Here is a 17140-nt window from a genome sequence, read left to right on the forward strand (position 1 = left end):
AGTAGCATTAACATCCATAACGATGAAAACCAATGCGGTCTGATTCATCACATTGTAGGTGTTATGGCATAGTTGCACTGTTGCTCACTGTGTCGCCCACGCACGCACGCACGCACGCACACACACACACACGTACACACTAGATCATTACAAAATATGAGAGAGGGAAAAAAAACAAATAAGTACAAAGCGTCTACAGCGCTAATGCTTATGAGTCCCACGGGTCTGTAACGCGATCCGATAGTAGTGGAGGGAAGACCATCTGTGTGGCTGTGATTTACTCACCAGGCCTTTATGGAGCCTTTAAAGAAGACAGAGGAGCCGCCGTCAAAAAACAAGAGCCCTAGTTTACGGACACGCATGCACACTTGCACACACACATTCACACTCCATAAAGAAGGGCTCTTGTTTTTTGATGTCAACTTCTGCGTGTGTGTCTGGGGTCAACCCGAAGACACGTGGAGGGGAGGGGGTAAAGGTATGTTTGAACATCTGTACAGAACAACAAGACTTTCTTTTGGCTTGAGTGGTGGAAAAAAAAATGTTTGACCAGAATTATTGAGACACTGAAAGTATAGGGAAGAAATCAACACGTGGACTTTGGACGAATGTATTGAGACATCACGAAAGAAAATGTGAACAAAAGTATTGGGACACATGAACAAATTGAAGACAATGTGGAGTTTGGACAAAAGAATTAGGACACCTAAGTGAAAATGTGAGCAAAATTATTAGGACACCAAAAACGAATCTGAAAAAAAAATGTTGAGTTTGGAAAAATAATAGTGGGACACGTACAGGATGTGGAATAAAGTGTTAAATTCTGACTAAAGTATTGGAACATCAAATTGAAGAAACTACTAAGTCATTGGACAAAAGTAAAATCGCACCTCCAGTAAGTGAAAAATAGTAGAACATTTGGAGTTTCGACTAAACTATTGAGCCATGTTCATGAAGTGAAAGTGAAGAAAATGGGAAGTTTGGACACAAGTATTGGGACACGGACAGGAGACGACAACCTGAAAATGCAGTTTCTCCAAGTGTTGGGACACATTACAGAAATGATTGTTTTAAACTAAAGGACAAGTTCTGATTGATTAAGGTCTGTGTTCCAATATTATCATGACGTGTAGCATGTGCTTCCTCTCACAAGTTTCAGAATTCCAATTGGCTTTTTGTATTTACTTTGCTGCTCAAGTCTTATGTATATGATTGTTCCATAGCCCACCCAGCAGCTCCATGTTTCGTGGTTTGAGGCGGCCTCCTTCATGATTACATTGTTGTGTGTTTGTGTTGGATGATGAAGGCAACATGTAGCTCGAGGCTTTCTGACTTGGCGGCATTGCCGTTGTTTTTGGGAGTGAGTCAAACGTTGCAAATATGTCGCAGAGAAGCAGGGGTAAAGACAAGACCCAGATCAGCTCGCAATCTATGCGCAGTTTTTGTTCCGCTTCATCTTGTCTGATGTTGCCTTGAGGGACAGTCACAATTTGTCTTACACAGCAACTGAGTGATTGTTCTGAATGTCATTAGATGTTTCATTTTTCTATCTAGCTTGCTTTATATCCACATCTAATAGCTGGTAATTGCCTTATCTTTTCTGTTTTAATCGCTCTATGCTGGCGTTGCCTTTAGGGACACTTCGAAATAAAATCTTTCCTCCCACAACAACCGTGTGTTTGTTCCAAATGACATTACATTTTTTTTAAACTCCTGTCCATCTCTCTTTGTATCCATCCATTCAAATTCAAATAACGGGTAATAAAGTGTGGTCTTCATTGGTAGCCTGGAAATCTTACCTTGTTACTCACCATATGAGCAAAGGCTTCAAATGTCCTTAAATTAATTACCTGCTAATCTATCTTTCTATCTATCTATCTATCTATCTATCTATCTATCTATCTATCTATCTATCTATCTATCTATCTATCTATCTATCTATCTATCTATCTATCTATCTATCTATCTATCTATCTATCTATCTATCTATCTATCTATCTCTACATCTATGTCTATCTATCTCTACATCTATATCTATCTATCTCTATCTCTATCTATCTATCTATCTCTATCCATCTATATCTATCTATCTATCTATCTATCTATCTCTATCCATCTATCTCTATCTATCTATCTATCTCTATCCATCTATCTCTATCTATCTATCTATCTCTATCCATCTATCTCTATCTATCTATCTATCTCTATCCATCTATCTCTATCTATCTATCTATCTCTATCCATCTATCTCTATCTGTCTATCTATCTCTATCCATCTATCTCTATCTGTCTATCTATCTCTACATCTATATCTATCTATCTCTACATCTATATCTATCTCTATCCATCTATCTCTATCTATCTATCTATCTATCTATCCATCTCTCGAATCCATTCAGTTTTTCATATCCTTTTCATCATTTAGGACCTATGCTGCAAGTGGCCTTCAAGACGTGATCAACGCCTTTTGGCTTCACCTATTCAAAAGACAAAAACGGAAATCGGGTCTTGTTCCAATGATTCCCTTCTCATTCCGTCAATGTTAAAAGCGAGCAGACGGCGGCGGTAACACGTTGGTCTCATCCCACGTCTGAAATAGCGTCGCTGCCAAAGTGCCCATCCTCGCCGAGCGGCAGGGGGAAAAAAAAACGGCGCAGGTGCCCGTTTGGGAACATGCGTCGGTGGCGGGATAATTCAGGACGTCTTTTTTTCCGTAATTGGCTGAGCCACCGCTCTCTCCCACGGGAGGCATCGTCAATCCCAACATGGATACCAACAGGCACTAAAACGGCAGTGGCTTGATTATGCTCGGACATAATCCTAACGTCTCGGCATGACTGTGAAACACCCTTGGTGACCTCCCCCTTCTTTACCAATCCATGGCTACTTTTCCTCCCGTTTTAAACAGTTATTTTCGGTTGTGGGCTCCTCAAGTCACTTTCTATTCCTCAAACTGGACTTCCTATTCCCTCTTCACGTGAACTTGTCATGCCTTCAGGATATCCTGCTGCATACAATAAAATCATTTTGCCACACTTGAAATTGATAAATGTTGCTAAAAGAAAGACTTAAGATTCCAATGTTGACAACAATTGATTCATTAAAATAAAGTCATGTGGACATCTATGTAGCAGACGCAATCAGGCTCGGTTAAGTGAAAACATATCTTTTGACGGTTGATCTTTTCAAAACACAATTTAATAATCCAAAATTGACGGTGGATAGTAGGTTAATTAAAACAAAGTAATGATGGGCTGTATAGATTAACCAGAGTTGGTTTGGCAGAATGTACATTTTGTTCATAATATGCTTATATCATAAATTCATATTCCTAAATTGTTAGTCAATACTTGGTTCGTTAAAACAAAGTGCTGTGCTCATTTTAAAGTGTAAATCTACCTTTCATTGTGAATAATTGCCTCCTAACTGAAATTTATAATGAAATTATTTTATGTCTTGTAAGTCATGGTCCAAGCATAAATATAGTATGTCGTTCAGACTGTTGTGGCAGAAAATGTACTCCAGTCATGAGACTCTCATTCTCTTATCGGGCCATCAAGAGTTCAAGACTTGATTTCTTCATTTTCAGTCATTTGAGCAGAACACAAGATCAGAATTCAGTGTTGACAGGTGACACCTGGTACATTAAAACAGTGATGGCTACCTGGAAACATCAGTCAGAGTGTTTGGTGAACGCATAACTTGTATTGGTAATAACCTACTCAAAACAAAATTTTCTAATCCAATCCAAAGATTATTGGTGACACTCAAGAATATGTTCCCAGCAGGCCCACTAGTTGAAACGGGGCATTCTGATTGATTTTGCGTTTGTGGAATATAAGTTAAGCAGCAAAATGCACTCGTTTTTAGCTGTCTCTCGGGACGGCCATTTTGTCTTCTGTCGACATCACAACTGCTCACAACGAATAATCACGGCTCAGATTCAGAAAACAGGTCAGGCGTGATTGGTCGTTGCAAGCAGTTGTGATATCATTTTCAGTCGACAGAATACAAAATGGCCGCCCCCAGAGATGGCAGGGATGGAGTGGATTAACACTTATTCCACAAACGCAATATTTATCAGAATGCCCTGTTTCAACTAGTCGACCTGCTGTGAACATATTCTTGACTTCACCTTTAAATAATGTGTTGATAACTTGTGTGCATTAAACGTTCTAATTTCAAAATAAAATCTTACCAAATACAGAATACATGGACATTGCTTTGCAATGCTTTTATTTTGAAGTTGTTACTAACAACGCGTGATGGCGCGGCAGCTGACTTGACTCGTCTTCTTGACTTGACTGGATCGTTGGAGGCCAGTTTAAGTTTAACTTTCCATCCCAAACTGTTGCCACCAACATCAACACAACGCCATTCTGAAATCATATTCAATCGCTAATTAACGATGTTAAAAAACTCAAATCAAACTGACATATTATACGGCGATTGTTGTGAGCAGTGGCAGCTAGCCGCTAAGCGAGTGATGTGAATCGCTGGAAAGAGCCATCGGACTTCTTTCATACTCTGATGATGAATAAAATATTTTTTTTGCGGCCGCTACCAAATGGCCTGCCCCTAGCGGTCCGGAGCCCGTTGGTTGGGAACCGCTGGTCTGATGCAATAGATATAAATATAAATGTGTGGTTCGGGCTGTTGTGGCAGCGAATGTCATCCAGTCATGAGACTCTTATTCTTTTATTAGGCCATCGAGAGCATAACTCTTGACTTCTCTTAAATAAGCATGACGGAGAGGAAGACACCAAAATGGTGGTCATTAAGTGGCATGGACAATCAAGCCTTGTTTTTGCTTCTGTGGTGGAGGAATGTGCCGTGTCTATCTGCTAGGAACGCCTCAGGGGCGACCCCCTATCGGGAAACGCACGTGCACGCGTACACACGACACGTACACGCTTATGCACATTTTCTTTTCAATAGGAAATTGTTCATTCAGTGTCACATTGTCAACATTACAAAACATTTATAAACTGTATCATTTTCAAATTTCCTGTAAAGTGAAATAAACACAAATCATGCCGTTGTCTCCGTTCTCAAATGCGGCGGGTGTGTCCCCTGAATGTGTGAAACTATGCCCCGCTGAAAAGTGAATACTGCTTCATCTTTCTCCATTGAAAATGGATGAATATGTTGTTAATTTGTACAAGCCCCCACCCCCCACCAAAAAATGTTTTTAATAAGAAAAAAAGCACACTGTAATTTTGTACTTCAGTGGACATTGTGCTGCTCCTTCTGGTTTGCTAGCCTTGGCCACCTGAGGGCAGTATGATACAGATTACGTGAAGCCTCCTCAGGAAGATGCAATCATTTTAGTTGTTCTTTGTAGAGCATATAGAATATATGCCTATGAGTTTTGTTATATTAGCTTTCTGCATTATTGCTCAACCTTTTGTATTGAAATATCTGCTACTATTGCTATTTTGTTATCCGGTCTGTGGCTAAACAGACTTTTCTAAGGCTCAGCTGTGCGGGTTGTTTTAAATACTCTGTTATTCTCTTTGTTTTGTTTAGCTTGATGGTAAACTTCAACTTGGAGTTGGAATTTTTGGGAGGGGGATTCATTTATTTATTATCTGCCAAACTGAAGCTAAGTGTGAAGTGAGTCGAGATGAGCTCACTGCAACCATGTGGCACTCATCTTAAGGCTGCACTTGCAAGCTAAAGCCAAAAATGGTCCGAAAGATGGCTCACATGGCAAAACCCGCGAGTCGGGTCACTCATATCTCGAGGCATCAAATGTACATGGAATCAGAGTAGCAGAACTAGCTTGTGTGTATGTGTATGTGGGTTTAGCATGCTAATTCATGTCACATGTTGGGGTGGGGGATTGGATGAAGGTGGTCCAGACTTGTCTCGGTGAAGTGGGAGTGATGCACTGTTTATTGCTTTGCCCTCCTCGGAGGGCAGCTGATGACTGAGTGTTGCTCCACAAAGACCCCTTTTCTTCGCAAAGCATGGGCACATTCACACACACTCACCCACCACTCCAGACACACACACACACACACACACGCGCGATGCTTTTATTGGCTTTCATTAGTGTAAAGTGTCCACATTAAATTGGAATGCGATGACAAATTATTTGTCGGATTCAGCCTTTTTTTTTTTTTTTTTTTAATGCGACTCCAGAACATTAATGACCAAAGACAACTGCTATTTCTGGTAAAAGAAACATGCTCTCAATTTGGCAGTAACACTTTTGTTGTCATTTTGAACATTTAAGTGTTAAAGGCTGAATCAATACTGCGGTTTATTTGTGAACAATTTCCATTTTGCCCCAGGATGAATTATTTCAACACGTTATTAGATGCAGTGTCCTTTAAAATATCCGTCCGTCCATCCTTTTTCTGCAGCGCTGGTCCTCATTTGGGTGGCAGCTGAGCTGGAGTCTATCCTAGTTGACTTCAGTTAAAAGGTGGCGTACACCCTGGACCGCTTCCAAGTCCATGTCAACATTGACAAGGCACATGTAGACAAACAATAGACTTATCGCCAGCCATTGTCAGGTCACATATAGACAAATAATGGACTTGTCAGCAGTCAATAGCCGGACACATATAATAGACACAGAAGAATTCTTCCTCACATTCACACAAGTTTTAGAGTCTGAACCTAACATTTGTTTTTTGAATATGGGCAGAGCGTGCAGAGAACGAGAACATGCAAACTCCACACAGCTTGAGCCAAGATTCAAACACAGAAGCTTTCAACTGTGAGGAAGATATGCTAACCAATACAATCAAATGTTTTCATATTAATCAAAGGATGCAAGACTTGAAATAAATCTCCAAAGGTTGAAGTGACATTATCATAATCCCCCCCCAAAAATAACACAGGTGAGAATAAGACTTATAAACCGTCCAAAAATAACCTCCCTTAGGAGTGTGTCAATGTAAAAGCTGTGAAATTGGCCCGAAATTAGCTGCTTCAAGCAAGCCAAAATAGTTGATTTTTTTTCGTGTGTCCTGTCAGGATAGACACAGCTGCCCAGTCTCATTTCGATCGATGAAAGTGCAGAGGTGGGCATTTTATAAAAATTTTACTGGTCCGTCATCCGTCATTGTCAGCGGCCAGGGTGCCCCTCCGTCATTCGTCGGTCCGTCTTTTTTAACAGGTTTCCCGTCATTCGTCAATCGTCAGCAAAATGGCAGTCCGTCAGTCTGACTGAATTCTCACCTCTGTGAAACCGATGTCGGGGGGCAAATTTGTTTTTCAAACTTTCCAGGGGGTGTGTCTGATTGCAAAATGGTGGGTTCAAACCAAAATGGACGACTCTCTGTTCATTTTGGGGCATGGATCGTTGAGACTTATTTGTGTGCACAAACGCACAATTTTTTATTGTTCTGTGAAAGTAGTGCCTTGCACTACAACAGGATACACTCAAATTATATATATATATATATTTTTTTTCATAATGGTTGAAACTAGCAGCAGTGTTGCTTTGCTGACTTATTTATTGACTATCGCGACGAGTTTGGCTTAGCCAGGCTAGGCACCATGATGTCATTGTGCTCGATCAGAGAGTTTGCACTTCCACCTTCAGTGCTTTAGCGTTTCACGCTATACGTCATGTTTGACCTCATCACGTGTAGCTTGACACGTTGAAACAGCCTTGTCAGACACAATCGGGCTCCTAAATTGCATTGTTGTGCTGGCCGGCCTAAATGGGAACAAATTCTTCATCTTCCTCCTTTTCCTCCTCCTCTGATCCCATTTTGATTTCCCAGCAGGCTTCTTCTCGTGCATGGCCGAGGTGAAGGACGCTCGGCACACTTTTTATTGTTCGGGGGAGGGGGTATCTTTGGGGCTGCACAGTCTCTAAGTCTTCATCGTATTCCACATAGTTTGTGTCACAATTATTGATTGTGTGCGCGTGTGCGTGCGTGTTTGTGTAGCTGGGTTGGCCCCTCACTGGCGTACTCTTAACAATCGTGCATTTTATGCCAGCCTTTCCAGGCATGAGTTGTCTGAGTTCTGTATGTTACACTTTGATTGTAGAGAAGAGCTGGAAAATGATTGAGAGCATTTTGTGGGGGGTCGTGTGGGGGGGGGGGGAGGATGTGTGTGCTTGAGAGAGAGAGAGCAAATGAGGTGGATTTTTTTTCCAGCGATCACGGGGGAGGTGAGAAACGGAGAAAGATGGACGTGTGCGTGTGTGTGATGGCAGTTGGCGACGTAGTGCTCACATACTTGCCATCTGCAGCGTCTCAGCAAGGCTTAGATGGACAATGATACACAGAAGCCACTTGACAACATTGTGTTGTGACTGAGTGTAAAATTGGAGTGAATCGTATCGCATCGTAAATGGCGTGATCATGCTGCAGCGCATCATACTTGGAGTGAAATCTATCTCTATGGAATTGAAGGGAATCATGGCATTTCGCAATTGGAGTAAATCGTATGCATCGCATCGAAACTGGAGTGGATCATATATTGTAATTAAAGCGAATCGTTTATATCGTAATCGGATGAAATCACGTTGTATTGCAATTTGAGTGAATTGTATCGTGATCGAGGTCAATCGTGGTGTCATTGGGGTGAGTCATTTTTTGTTTTTAATCTCAGTAAATTGTAATTAAATTAAATTCTAATTACAGTGAATGAGATCTCGTCACAATTTAAGTGAAGTGGTTATTAGTTAGAGTGAATCGTAATTGAAGTGTATCTAGTTCTAGTGCATCATCCTAAGAGTGATGTGCATTGCAACGTAATTCAAGTAAATTGTATTGTATTGTAATTGGACTGAATTGTATCACAATTAGTTTATTTCATTGGAATTAGTGAATCTTTCTGCTTCGTAATTTGAGTGAATCGTGTTGTATTTAGGGATGCAACTAACAATTATTTTAATAATTGATTCTTCTGTCTATTTTTTTGATTAATTGAAGAATTGGATTCAATTGGGGTCAGATATCGTGCTCAGTGTTGAGCTATTGGAGTAGTTTACAGATCTAACAAAGTCTCATCGCCAACGAAAGGTCTGGCATGCGTATTACAACAGTTTCACAAATTTTCTGCAAACCTTTTCCAATAAAACCTAGTGAAAGTGGATCAGTGGGACTCCCAACTTGAAGTGTAAGTGTGTTGTTACACCTTCCAGATGTGCGCCTGCTAACGTGTTTGTGGTCAGCATCCGTCTCTTTCCTGCATTTAAAGGTCTAATCTGTCATTTCCTCATTTGCTTCACCCCGCTCAGCACGTCTGTTTGGTAATCTGCCGCTAATCCGCTAACACAGTCTCCCCTTGTCATCTCATTAAGTCGGCCATTGTTTCCTGTGGCTTCGGGGTTGTCATATGACTCCCTTGCCCCCCTTTCCTCCAGTGAGGCCTGGGTACCCCGGATGCCTTTTTTTTTTTCTTTTTTAAATTGATATTCATGCATTTTCTATTAACTTGAAGAATGGCACATACTGTCTTCTTCAAAAATGTGGACCGTCATAAGACAACAAGGTTTGCCCAAAGGTCCACCAGCTCTCAAAAGATATTTTATGCCTTTTTAAGGGCAAAAGTATGTTTTTTTTTTGTGTTGAATTGATCCTTAATAATCATCTTTTTTCTTTATTTTAATTTTGTTTTGTGAATCGTTAGTTGAAAACATCAGTGCGGGTCCTCGTTATATGTTGACACTAACACGGGACAATGTTTTATCGTGTTTTTCTATGTAAATAGTTACCTTACAAGGCTTTACTTCTGTGTGTTCTCTATCTTTTATATCCACACTAATCTCCCAGCGTGTCACCTCAGGTATGACTACGTGGAGGTTTACAATGGTGAAGATGAGCTGGCGCCCATGTTGGGCAAGTTCTGTGGCAAGATTGCACCCTCGCCCATCATCTCCAGCGGCGACCAGCTCCTCATCAAGTTCGTCTCTGACTACGAGACACACGGAGCCGGATTCTCCGTACGCTACGAGGTCTTCAAGACAGGTGTGTGCCAGTGAGTGAGTGAGTGAGGGATGAAAACATGAGTCATTAAGAAAACACTATAGGAAAAATTACTAAAAAAAAAAAAAAAAAAAAAAAAAAAGGAAAAACATTATAGAAAATAGAGAAAACGATATCATACAGTGTCATCATGATATAGAAAATAACCTGTAAATAAAAATCTAGAAAATATATATAGGGAGTGTTAAGAAACAATGATAGAGGGAAAAAACAAAATAGAAAAGATTGGAGAGAACAGAAAAAAGCAACAACAATTTTTCTTTCAAAAAACTGTTATAGAAATAAAACATATGACAAAATGAAATACAGGTAAAAACAAAAACAAAAAAACATCCAAAACAACATTATAGAAAAAGCAGGAACAGTAAAAAAAACAAAACAAAATAACAATACAAACAGTGACATGTATTATTTCATCAACTAAACATAATGGAAAATACTGGTACGGAAAAATCTGCAAAAACAACAATTTTGGGGTCATCACTTCAACAATTTCGAAAGCAAACAAAATGAAAATGCAAAGATCAACATGAAGTAAAACTAGAGAAACGAATGTGGCAAATGACATGTGTGTATTAAGTGTTCCTATGGTCACGCTGACTGAACGTAATTAACGAGCTCGTGGGAACGTCAACATCTCCCACTGCCTTTTTCGTCTCCTTTGCCTCCTTCGGGATCTAGCCTTCGTTCATCAAGCTGCCACTCGCCAAGTATCACTTACATACTCACATTTAACATCGCCGTCGAATAACCAAAAATCTGCTCTTACAAATATAATAATGCTCAATTGTGATTCGAGACTCTGATTGTATTTCTTTGATGAGGAACTGCATGCATGCGTTTGTGTAGCAGACAGGTGTGCGAGACCCCAGGCCCGTTTAGCTAATGGTCTGTTTGTCCTTCAACGCAGCAGGGATGACCTGAAAATGAATGCAGCGGTGTTAAAGAAGTAGGACGGTGTGTGTGCGCGAGTGCGTGTTGACTGTAGCCACCTTAAAATGCTCACTATGTTGCGTCTTTCATATTTCACCTTTACTCACCTTTACATCTGTGGCATGACAGGATTAATAATATCTACTATGTGAATTCACTTTATTTACCATAAACGGGAAAGTGTGTCAAATGATATTAACATTTTGCCTCCAAAATAGTTTTTAGTGAGGATAGGGTTAGGTTACGTTCAACTAGTCTTTATTTTGGATGTGTTAAAAAAGAATTTAGAAATCTTTTATTGTTTTATTTATTGGAGAATTTCCCGCAGGCAGTATTCATTTTAATGTCTTTCAATCTTCTGCTGTGTACAACCAAATACACACAGTGCTACGGAAAAATAACATCGTAGGAAGCGGAAACAGACAATGAGAGATGAAAAAAAATCTTAAAGGCAATTATAGAAACCAGCAATGTGGAGAAGAAATTCTGAAAATCGACATGTTTACATGAAGAAAATCACTTTTGAATCTGCCATTTTCAGTAGCGCCACATTAAAACCTAATTTACCTGTCCTAGAATATTTTTTGGCCTGCCGTTACACTATACTTAATTGATGTCACAGGAAAAGTGTTTTATCAGTCACAGTCGCAAACAGTCAGGTCATACTGAAGGCACGTCCAAAAAAGGAATTCCAAAATTGGTTTGCGGGCTTCCGCAAAATATCTCGTCCCCGCCCCGTTTCTCCATGCTGAATTTACGATGTGAACACGCTGGCGAGCCGCCACAAAAAGACGTTTAAATTGAAGTCTTCACCTCAGGAAAATAAAATGCCTCGCCACAGACCTTGTATGCTCAGTATTTACAGAATGTTTATCCATGCTCTACATTTACTTCAAGTGCCTGTTTCACGTAGTTTCACAGATTGATATTGTTTTTCTTGTATTTTATTTCAACTGCAGATAGGGGAAACCTCTATTTGTAGAAACACAATATATAAAAAAAATTGTCATAATTTAAACAATCCCTCAAAAGTCTTCATAACATGTCCCTAGACACGCTTTCTTTAACTCTTTCCGATTGCAGCGTACCAAATTCAGCGCCAGTAGATCGTTGAGGAGAAAAATTCAAAGTGTTATCTTCAAAAACAGACCCGAACTATGCTGATACTCCAAATGGTTTAAGACGTACAGCTTCAAATTTACTTTGGGTGCACCTTTTCGGTGTTCAGGTAAAAATGCCAGGTGGAATTGCAAAGGGGTTTACAATACCCCAAGGATCAAGAATGACATTTTTGTTCACTTCGTGAAATCAATCTTCCAAGGGGGCAGCACTTTTATCCCTCCAGTCTAAGAAAAGCACATGCGAGCTTCAAAGCACACCCGAGCTCCCACAAAGACAGCGTTGGAATGTTTTGCAGGTCTCGAGGGCATAAGCCCAATTAGTAATTTCCAAAACAACTACTTACTCAATGCGTGTTCGTTTTATCTTTTAAGAAGGTATCCAATTTAAATAAAGTGGCACACAAGTCGATTGAATTTTCTCGTCTGTTTTCTTTTCCATCTCTGAAGTTCAGGAATCATACAATGATCAGATCTGGGCAGCTTTTCCATCCTCGCGAATGCTCTCACCCGAGACGGGCGAGGGCAGAAAAGGGGGCGCGGTCCAACATGGAGCCCTCACATTTATACTGTCTTCAAAATCTAAACATAATGTGGGCTGGTCTCCTCCCTGGCTGGCCCTGTCTGTAGGGCTGATCCTCTCCAGATGGTCCCGTGGTCAGATCAGGGCACGCTGACTCCAACACTTTGAACTGATTATGCGATGTCCATAAATGTTTAATTGCCATATTGGTTTTTGGTTAATATAAAGCCATTCATATAGATTTAGATCCTTCACACCCTCTTTCAGCCTCAAATACTGAGGCCGACATTTTTGGAATTTAAGACAGCATGGATGGTAATTTCCCTCTTGGAAGCAGCACTTCATCACTACACAAGACGCCCAAATACACTTGTCAATTATTATGAAGATCTGTTCATGTGACGCATGCAGCAGACGCATCGGCAAACACTAATACCCGTCCTCACTCCCCCGACGCGTCAGTTATTCTGATGCAGCTCTGCTTAGCTGATAGTGTTTACACACAGTATAGACTGGCCATGGCTTGAAAATGGTGGATCTTTTCACAGCCTAGCTTTTAAGTCAAGTACAAAATTTGAAAGGGCACCAGAAGGAGCAGCACAATGGCCACCGAATTGATGCAAAAAAGTGTGACAAAACTTTTTAATACTTAACACCTTAATTAATTATGCCATTCCTGTAAGTTTTTTGTTGTTATAAGGTACAATATTCGACGATTTCAAGCTATCCCAGTATGTCCTCTTGAAAAAAAAAAAAAAATGAAACAAAAAGGACGATAATGGATAAAAGAAGCGACAGATTGGTCGTGGAACATAAACACGGAGCATCATAAAATGTATGTTTGACGACAATTGCGGTATATTTAATGCCAATTGTGCCATGTAGTCAGGACCAAATAAAAAGAACAATAAAAACGCACTCAGTGGATGGTCCACTACTGCATGATGACTCATACATTCAAGTGAACATTCCCACTGGCGATCAAGCAGCAAGTGTGACTGCTCTTGAGAAATACACACACGTACAATAGCAACACATCTTCGGAAGCGTGCGTCACATGCTGCTCGATACAACCGATAAATTGTGACATAACCAAGTGACTTCGAGCATGTCTGCAAAGGGCCCTAAAACAAAGCCAAGACCCTGTCAAGTGTCCCCCACGTAAACGTGACTCACACGTCACGCACCCACACGCTCAACAACACAGGTGGTGTCATTTAAATGGCGGCGTAGCGAACGATGGGGAACGATGGTGAGCAGCGACCAAGCGGACAGGCTCAGCTGGCTGTGAAAGGCACAAAATAAGCACAACATAAGCGCAACATGCAACCCGGTCTTACGCACTTGTGGTTGAACGACTTCATTTTTTTATTTTTGTAGTCAATGTTGACCTCCAGTGCTGTAACTTAGATTGTGTGGGGGGTGCAGGGGTGCAGGTACATACATGAGTGGCAGTCAACTGTTGATTGCAGCGGACAATTGCAAACGTTCACGCCGGTGAATGAGTTAATGACGACCAGAGTTTCAGTAGACTCGAATTAGAGAAAACTCTTTCCTCGCAAACCAAAACAGCAGCACCTAGCGGGGTGTGTTTCTCAGATGCGTGGAATCTTAAAAAAAAAAAATTGTGCGGTGTTAGAAAGGATCTCAAGTTTTTTGTGAAGATGGCGTTTCATTCTCTCGGATAAAATGAACGCGTGGAGACTTGCCATCAATGTGTGCAATGGTAGAGACAAGCTTGTTAAGTCTCCAGCGATTCAAATGACTCTTCATGAGTGGTCATAAAAGAACATGAAGAAAATACAACAAGGTCGAACACAACCTGGCAGGGAAACCTAACATCAGGCATGTCCTCTCTTGTAGCGTTTTAGTGATTGTAAAAGTCTCATTAAGGCGTGCGGTGAGCTTTAAGTACGGCAACTTTACACCACGCGTGTTTTTGTATCTCTGTGAGTTTTTTGTGTACGCGTCTAGGTGTGTTTGTTACTCGGTAGACAATAAAAAGCAATCTCCGCGTCTTCAATGACAACACAAACACAGGCGCTCCGCCAGGGGTCGGGAGTAGAAAAATACACTTGAATGTATTTATACATCCAGAGGTTTTCCACAGGAATAGTAATCATCTAAATACAGTGATGTATTCAACAGAAAAGTTACAGATGTACAATGGATGTTAATAAGAGACACTATGCAGAAATGAAGGTAAAAAAGCAGCAAGAACAATCAACAGCATTGTATGTAGCAATCCTTATATAGTCTAGTTACTGTACACTGTATAAGCAGTAAGTGTAACAGCAGCAAGACTAGTCAGCCGTGTTGTAAGTAGTTAAAAACTAAACGTGTTTATACGTAGGCATGGTACACACAGCGTAAGCGGTATATAATAAGTACATAAAACTGTATATGGACAGACATGAATATGAACAGAAGCAATAATAGTAAGCAGAATTGTATGTCCCAAAATAAATGTACACACCTAAAGCTACCTATAAAGTAAGTATGATATGAAATAGCAGAGTGACAACAATACATAAATAATAGATAAACCGAATACCAGCTGCAGATGTGAATGTGAACAGCAGCAAGAATAATTAGCGGCGTTATTTCTGCCATCACAAGAGATACTGTAAAGAAAATCTGCTTCCCACAATTATAAGGCACAGTGACATTTATGTGAAAACATGTGTTGGCCCTCAGGGGGTTCTTGCTCTCACACAAGCGTTAATTTGTTACCAGCCAAACACAATTTGACTCTTTAAACTCCCCTCCCCAAATGAAAAACATTCCCTTCCCTTCTCCTCCCGACAGGCCAGGAATGTTCCAGGAACTTCACGGCTCCCGCGGGGGTCATCAGGACGCCAGGCTACCCCGACAAGTACCCCAACAACCTGGAGTGCACTTTCATGATCTTCGCCCCCAAAATGTCTGAGATCTTGGTGGAGTTCGACAGCTTCGACATGGAGCCCGACACCACGCCACCACCGGGGGCGCTCTGCCGCTACGACTGGCTGGAGATCTGGGACGGATATCCCGCAGGTCAGGATCTATGTCTGATAAACACCTCCCTTATATAAATGTGTCCCCTTCCTTGTCCACATCTTGGGGAAAAATGTGTAGTAGCATAATTATGTTAAATAAACACCTCCCTCAAATAAATGCCTTCCTTTTCATGACCACTGGAAGTGTAAGTCATTAAGATAAAAGGCAATAAAAAAAAAAACACATACCCATTTCCATCGTGAAAAAAGCCCCAGGTTTAAATATAATTTTTAAGATGTAAAGAAGTAACGGCCTCCCTCAAATGGACATGTCCGTTTTCCCATCAGAAAAACAAATGTAGTCATTTGTATGTGTGATTAAGATTTTTGAACGCCTCATAATACCCCCCCGTTTGCAAAATCCCCGGCTACATGCAGACAAGGCCTCAAATAGACACCTCCCTTGAGCCATCCGAGGGAAAACATCGTATTTGTAATGAAGCTAAATCAACGGCTTCCTCAATAGACAGATCCCCTTTCTCAGCAGGAAATAAACATGTCTTAAGTGTAATGATCTAAGAAATACCTCCCCACCTTATACATGCATCCCTTTTGCCAGCTGTAAAAAAACTGGGAGTATGTATAATTAATATAAATACATGCCTCCCCCTAGAGAGAGTAAAAAACAAATAGCAGTATGTATAAAAATACAGCAAATACCTCCCACAAATAGAAATCTTTCCCTCCAGGATAAAACGACGGATAGTCAGTGTCATTATTTAAGAAAAATAACACCTCCTTTGAATAGAACAGAGCTGGGCATTCCGCCTATGTGACGGACTGGTACGTCTATCCGCCTATGACCGACGCCCATTTTGTAGGCCATAAACGATAGACGGGAACCTTAATCATTTTTTTTCCGTCTATGTCATCGTCTATTGTCTCTTTTCGCGGTGAGGGTTCAATGGCCGCGGCGCGGTTTCCGTTTCCCGTGGGCCGTGGTTGAGGCTTCTGGGTCCTAAAAGGAGACGTATTTAATCTGGCCGTGGTGAGGCTTCCATGCTGCGGTGAGTCTTTAGTTTCAAATATCGCTTTGCGGGTAAAAGTTGGTTGAAGTTTGCAAATGGAAACGCAAACGTAAAAGGATAGGCGGACCGGCCTATAGGGGCTTACTATTTGTTCTGGCCGGACAAAAAGGCGGATAAACGTACGACGGAAGAGTACCCCGGCTGCAAGTGGAAGGTGATAAACGCACCGGGGAATTTTTGTAAAATGCCCAGCTCTGAAATAGAGGCTACTCTTTTTTCATTAGGGAAATAATTGGGTATCAAGTAATTTAAGGAAAATGAATACATCTCGTCTTTTATCTTCAGTGCATAATTATTACATCAGCAAAACCACGCAGGCTGGCGGCGTTAACACCACGCTGCAGATAAAACTGTTGTAATTCCACGTATAATCCGTCACAGATTGTGGATGGCATTGCGCACAGCTGGCAGCGATGACAACGTAAATCCTGGCAGATTAGCGGAGTTGCCTGTGTGACAATGTGAAGGGGATGCCGCCAGCTGGCACGCAAACCTTGCTAATGACGATGACCAGATTTGTTTTTTTTTTCTGAAATGA

At 40.9% G+C, this 17140-nt stretch overlaps 1 protein-coding gene across 7 annotated transcripts in view; it reads left to right on the top strand.

The window, feature by feature from the left end:
- The window catches only part of LOC147140922 (neuropilin-1a-like), an 82133-nt gene that overhangs the window by 36061 nt on the left and 28932 nt on the right, over positions 1-17140 (top strand). For all 7 annotated transcript variants that reach the window (XM_086042575.1, XM_086042572.1, XM_086042576.1 and 4 more), the window contains 2 exons: positions 9763-9944; positions 15345-15572. In XM_086042575.1, coding sequence (XP_085898701.1) covers positions 9763-9944; positions 15345-15572 — 410 coding nt within the window. The remainder of the gene's footprint in view (positions 1-9762; positions 9945-15344; positions 15573-17140) is intronic.

This window comes from Filicampus tigris, chromosome 10, assembly GCF_054856515.1.
Source record: "Filicampus tigris isolate MCC_2025a chromosome 10, RoL_Ftig_1.0, whole genome shotgun sequence".
Classification (NCBI taxonomy): domain Eukaryota; kingdom Metazoa; phylum Chordata; class Actinopteri; order Syngnathiformes; family Syngnathidae; genus Filicampus; species Filicampus tigris.